Source organism: Microtus pennsylvanicus, chromosome 20, assembly GCF_037038515.1.
Source record: "Microtus pennsylvanicus isolate mMicPen1 chromosome 20, mMicPen1.hap1, whole genome shotgun sequence".
NCBI lineage: Eukaryota > Metazoa > Chordata > Mammalia > Rodentia > Cricetidae > Microtus > Microtus pennsylvanicus.
The window spans coordinates 11,602,110-11,608,505 of NC_134598.1; the positions used below are offsets into that span (position 1 = coordinate 11,602,110).

General features: G+C 37.8%; 1 protein-coding gene across 1 annotated transcript; it reads right to left on the reverse strand.

Moving 5' to 3' along the window:
• Positions 1 to 4,644: 4,644 nt before the first annotated feature.
• Or10a7 (olfactory receptor family 10 subfamily A member 7) lies at positions 4,645 to 5,595 on the reverse strand. Its single transcript, XM_075954885.1, has one exon. It carries the CDS (start codon positions 5,593 to 5,595, stop codon positions 4,645 to 4,647), a length of 951 nt encoding a protein of 316 aa, XP_075811000.1.
• Positions 5,596 to 6,396: the final 801 nt, after the last annotated feature.

Sequence of the window (6,396 nt, forward strand, 5' to 3'; positions counted from 1 at the left end):
CTTGTATTTAAACCAATATATCTTTGCACTGAGTTTCCAAATTAAATTTGGCTCATATCATTATTTTATCTCTATTAGTCTTTAATTTTCATTTTTTTCTAATTAGTGTATAAGGACACAAGTTTTAGAATGTAATTTTCATATATAATTTGTTTGATTAGTTTTTTTCCATCTTCTTCTCCCTCATCTTCCACACCCATTCATGCTTACATCTTTCCTTCCCCAGTACTCTACTTTCCATTTGTTCCCGCTGCCCAGACTCAAAATAACCACATAGAAACTGTCTTACTTAAATCACTACTTGGCCTATTAGCTATATCTCTGATTGGCTAGCTCTTACATCTGTTTTACTTTTATTTTTCCATTCAAATATTTACACTTTCTTCCCTCCTCCCAATCCCCTCCCACTCCCCCACTCAACCTCTTCCTTCCCCTTCCCTGCTTGAGAGAAGGCAGGGAACCCTGCCCTTTGGGAAGTCCAAGGCCCTCCCCACTACATCCAGTCCTAGGAAGCTGTGCATCCCCCCAAAAAAATGGAACATGCCGTAAAAAAGAGTCCCAGTGCCTTTATGAATGGCTTCTCAGTCAGTCCCCATTGTCAGCCACAATCAGAGTCTGGTTTGATCACATGCTCGTTCAGACCAGGTCCAAGTGGATTTGGTGAGCTCCAATTAGAACAGACACACTGTCTCAGTGGCTGGACCAACCCCTTGCGGTCCTGATTTCCTTGCTCATCTTCTCCCTCCTTCTGCTCTTCAACTGGACCTTGGGAGCTCAGTCCATTGCTCTGATGAGGGTCTCTGTCTCTATTTCCATCCCTCACCGGACGAAGATTCTATAGTGATATTCGAGATAATCATCAGTGTGATAGTGGGGCAAGGCCAGTGGGAGTGGAAGGATAGAAATGGAGGAAATGCGGATATAGGAGCAGGGAAGAAGATATCTACATTAAGGGAGCCATTTTAGGGTTGGCAAGAGACTTGGCTCTAGAGGGGATCCCAGGTGTCCACGGGGATGCCCCAGCTAGGTCCTTGGGCAGTAGAGAAGAAGGTGCCTGAACTGGCCTAGTTCTTGCATCTTAAATTAACCCATTTCCATTATTTTATATTTTAGCAAGAGGCTCGTTTTTTACAGGCAAGTTTCCAATGTATCTGTCTCCTGCATTCTTTCTCTTCCTCTATCTGCTTTGAATTCCAACCTTGCCCTATTCTGCGTTGTAATAGGCCCAAAACAGCACCTTTATTAACCAATGATATTCACAGCATAGACAGGGAAATCACAATTTCCTCCTCTTTTCTGACTAAAGAAAAAGGAAGGTTTTAACTTTAATATAACAAGATTACATACAACAAAACAGTTATCAAGCAAGAATTATAGTTACAATATTTATATCTACTTTATCTTTTATCATAACTAAGAAAAACTATAACTATCTATCCTTCAACACCATCAGAGACTCCAGAAGGATATAATATTACCTAAGCTAACAGGGAGTGCATTGTAAACAACTTCCCAAAATCTAGAATTGACAGAGACATCTCACTACCTGGACAGTCACCCAAAGTTCTTCTGTAACATTGGGGCATCCATCTTCAGCCTGTAGACCTATGTTTCTGTGTGTGTATGTGTGTGTGTCTACATCTGCGTGCGTGTGTGTGTGTGTGTGTGTGTGTGTGCATGCGCGTATAAAGCCTCCTATATCCAGCAGACTTTTCCAGGACGCAGGAAATTTCAAAGACATCTCCACCTGTATTGGCAGTTGTCAGTCAAAATGTCTGGCAGACTCTGCCATGAAGGAGGAAAACTGTAGGTCAGTCCTACCTTCTTTAGGCAACTTCAGCAGTCCTTTTTCTGTGGATTCTGCATGTCCAGTTCATACAGTATAACATCAAACAGACCAGGTAAGAGCAATTTCTTGCCCAAATGGCTAGCAAACTCTATAAGGAATATCTTTGATGTCCATCATTCTCTTGAAGTAGATTGGTGCTGCCAGGAGCAGATGTCTCATTGTCATGAAAAGTCCTAAGTTCTTAAAACATTTCAAATGCTATGTTCTGTAAGTATTTGAAAAATCTGAAGAATAACTATCCATTTGAAATATATTTCTGTACAACCTAACTAATATTAATACAAACTTGAGTATTATAGATGACTATCTATTAACCTATATTTATTATACATCACATTTTAAACAAGCACAATCCCTTAATCAAGAGCAGAAATATACATATAACAAAACTGACCTTAAGTTTGTATCAATAGACCAAGATCCATACTATATCACATACATTCGACAATCTCCTATCCCTAAAATTTTCTTCTCTCTCCAGGTCCCATTTCTAGTTTCATGGTCTATAACCACACTCATCTTCAGGTAAATACATGTGTATAAAATCTTTAATCTAGGACCCACATATGAGCAAAGACACATGGTATCCCTCTTTCTGAGTCTGAGTTATCTCACTTAATATAATATTTTCCAAATTCAACCATATTTTTGTGTGCGAAAATATCATCAATGAGTGAACGGATAATGAAGGGGTGTGATATGTATACACAGTGGAAATTTATAAACTTTAATGAAGATATGTTATTTTCAAATTAAGTTAATTTAATTAGGTGGTAGCTTTATCATAATAAAAATGTAAATGAGGAAAATTATAACATTAATATAATGTATTTAAAATTTAAGTAGAATAAAATTAAATTGAGAAGTGGTCATTTCTCAGTAAGCTATTTATACTGTTTGGTACTAATTGTCTCTTAGGAAAAACAAAGATTCAATAGAATTTATCACTTGACTTGCCTCAGCAGTATAATCACAGTAAATTACATTTATGATATTGCTACTATTTTAACTTAATTTTAGTATTTTTCTTACAATATAATTTGATAGGGCTTTTCTCTACCCAGTCTCCTCCCAGGTTCTCCCCCCCCCCCCATTCAACTTTATGTTCTTTATCTTTCTCTCCTTTTCAAAAAGAAAAAGAACACAAAAATGAAATTTGAAGAAACAAAACCAATTAGACCAAAACTCAACAAAAAGCTCCTAATAAAACAAAATAAAACCCCAAAACATGGAGTTCCTTTTGTGTTGGCCACCTATTCCTAAGCATTGAGTCTGTCCAGGAGTGTGATTGATATACTCAATGATACTCCAATACAGAAAACTGATTTTCCCTTTGCTTGCACGTATCAGTTGCAGAGTCCTAGGTAATTGTGGGACCACAAATCTACTTCCACCTCTCGGTCTTGAGATGCCACCTGGTTTGCACCTGTTCAGGTCTTGCGTGTGCTGCTATGTGTGTGAGTTCATATGTGCATCAGTGATGAGTCTGGAAAACATTGCTTTCTGGGAGTCATCCATCCTCTTTGGCTCTTACAATCTTTCCACTTCCTCTTTGCATGGATCTTTGAGCCTTGAGAGAAGAATGAGTTTGATGCAGACATCCTATTCAGGACTGAATGCTCCAAAGTCTCTCACATTGCCATTGTCGAGTTGTGGGTCTATGTGTTAATTCCCCTTTGCTGCAAGAAGCAGCTCCTCTTATGAGCAAGGTACTGATCTATGGGCATAGCAATGTGTTCTTAGGAATCATTTTGTTATTATGTATACTTACCAAAATAATAGCGGCAGATTTTTCCTTAGGCCTGTGACCTATCTATTCTCAGGTTATTAGCCACCTTAGCACTGGCTGTTATGTGGTCCATTTCATGGAGTAAGCTTTAAAGCTGATCAAAAATGGTTGATTAGCCCCATGACATTTGTACCACTTACACCAGCATGTCTTTTAGCAGGTTTCCTTTCTTCATTTTCTGCCATGGTATAATACAAATATTTTTATTGTAACTGTGAAACAGATGATTAGTTAATAGCTACTGCCTAATTTAGCCTCTGAACAAAATGTCCATGATTATATGAACAAATTTCAATTTGAGATAATTTATTTTGAAAGATTCATTTTGGTATGGAACTCACATTAAGAATTTGCATCGTGTGTCCCTTGTATCTGTAAATTTTACTTTTTTGGGAAATCTATATTAATAAAAATAACTTAAACCACATTGCATTCTTCTATCTCATTAGCCATAGATCACATAGTGGTTTGTGGTGTGTATTTACATTTACTCTGCATCATATGTCCTACCCTTTCCCACCTGGCTCGATTCCCTAAAGTCTGGTCTTCATATGCTGAGTCAGACGGTTTCACTCTCTGCTTCAGCTTTGGTGTGGAGAAGAACAGAAGCCAATCATACATTTAAAAAGACAAAAACAGGGTAAGACCAGGAACAGAGCTCCTGTGTCTTTTTTATACATCACGTCCTGAGAAACATCAGCATATGCGCAGTGAATAAAAGCACTTACCACTTCAGGCCCAAGTTTGCCCAGTTTACATCACATAACCTGAGTGACAATCACATAAACTTTCCCACAGTCTTTAAATGGCCTGCTTATAATCTCTTTCTCAACCACTTCAACTTGAGAGTTTCATTTCTTTCTTGTGAGGACTCTGATTCATGGCCTGGGAGGAGCTCAATATTGAAGTGATTCTGCTAAAAAAAGAAAAACCATCTACCCCTTTCCCTGAAATGTGGGTGGATACTGCCCTCCACTGTGCTTAGAAATTCTCTGCATGGAGGATCTTATAAGGCATCCAACTTTTTCATGACCTTTCGATTGATAGTTCTCTTGACTGCTCCTTTCACTTCGTTGTTCCTTAGGCTGTAAATGATGGGGTTTAACATAGGTGTAATGACCGTGTAAGACAAAGACACAAGTTTCTTGCTCTCAGGAGACTGGTTAGATTTGGGCCTTAGATAAGTCAAACTGGCTGTCCCATAGAAGAGGGACACCACAATAAGGTGTGACGAACAAGTAGAAAATGCCTTCTGTCGACCAGTAGCGGATGGCATCTTCAAAATGGTCCCAATAATGCGGGTATAAGAGACCAAAATGAGAGAAAACGGAAACATGATAAAGAGAAGAGTGGATGCAAGTGCTTGCATTTCGTATGTAGTTGTATCTTCACTAACTAATTTTAAAACAGGAGGACCATCACAAAAAAAATGGTCTACTGAATTGGGCCCACAGAAAGGAAGAGCCATCATCCAAGCTGTCTGTAGCATGGACACAGGAACACCAGACATCCAAGAACCTATGGCCATACACAAGCACAGGGACCTATTCATTATGACAGAATAGCGGAGAGGGTTACAGATGGCTACAAAGCGGTCATATGCCATCATAGAGAGGAGAAAACATTCAGAGCTGCCAAAGAAAAAGAAAAAGTACATCTGGGTGCCACAGCCAACGAAAGAGATGACTTTCCTTGTTGACACTAGGTCTACCAGCATCTTTGGCACCGTGACCAGAGTGAAACAAACTTCAAGCAATGATAGGTTTCGCAGAAAGAAATACATGGGTGTTTGAAGAGCATGGTCCACACTGGTAACTGCGATAATGAGAAAATTTCCCAGCAAGGTAACTGAATAGATGGCCAGAAATAAAACAAAGAGGGAAACCTGCATGTCAGGGTTGTTTGTAAATCCCAGAAGAACAAATTCAGTGATTCTGGTATGATTTTCACAAGTCATATTTTAGACAATTTCTAATAAAAAGGTCAAGATATGGCATATCAAAATCTATCAATATAGATACCATCTTAAGTAGAATAAGTAACAATAAAGAAGCAATAAAAATTCACAAAATACACTTTCTCTCAGTAGATCATTGGGTTCTAATTTAATTAGTTGTATATTAGTGAGGTGAAGCATTTATTTGTGACACACTAAACAATTAATTGACCTTTTAACACAAGAAATAAATTTTTATTTCTCATTCTAGTTGACTTTGAAAAACTATCTTTTTTCATAAAATAATTTGACTCATTGTTGTAATGTGATGAGTACCTATGCAAACTTTGAGTACCTGCAATATGAGGCTGAGGGTCTTAGAATTTCCCTAAAACACTGTAGCACTACTAACAAGTTTATGTGCCTATGAACCCATATCTTGTCTGACTGCACAGGTTTGTATGATTAAAGGCCATGTGCTTCTTATATGCATCATTATTGCTTCATCCATGCGTTGGTTTTCAGCTTTCCATGACTTTCCAGGTAATACAAGAGTTCCATCATCATTTGCTTTATTTTAATGCAGGACAAAGTTATTCCATTTTCTGTAATTTAACAGATCCATTGTTTTTCTTAGAATGTCTTCACAATGTGTGGGTGAAAATATAAAATAGCATGTTTAAAAATTGAAGTTGGGGGCAAAAGACATTACAAATAAATCTCAGGATATATCTTACCAACTTATGGCTGACATTTCTTCTTTAATTAGAAGTCCAACCAAGTTTTCAAAGAGGAATGATAACAGAACTTGAAATTTTCAAT

Excerpts from the sequence above, each read along its gene's own strand:
- Or10a7 (XM_075954885.1), bottom strand. The coding sequence starts at position 5,595 with ATGACTTGTGAAAATCATACCAGAATCACTGAATTTGTTCTTCTGGGA.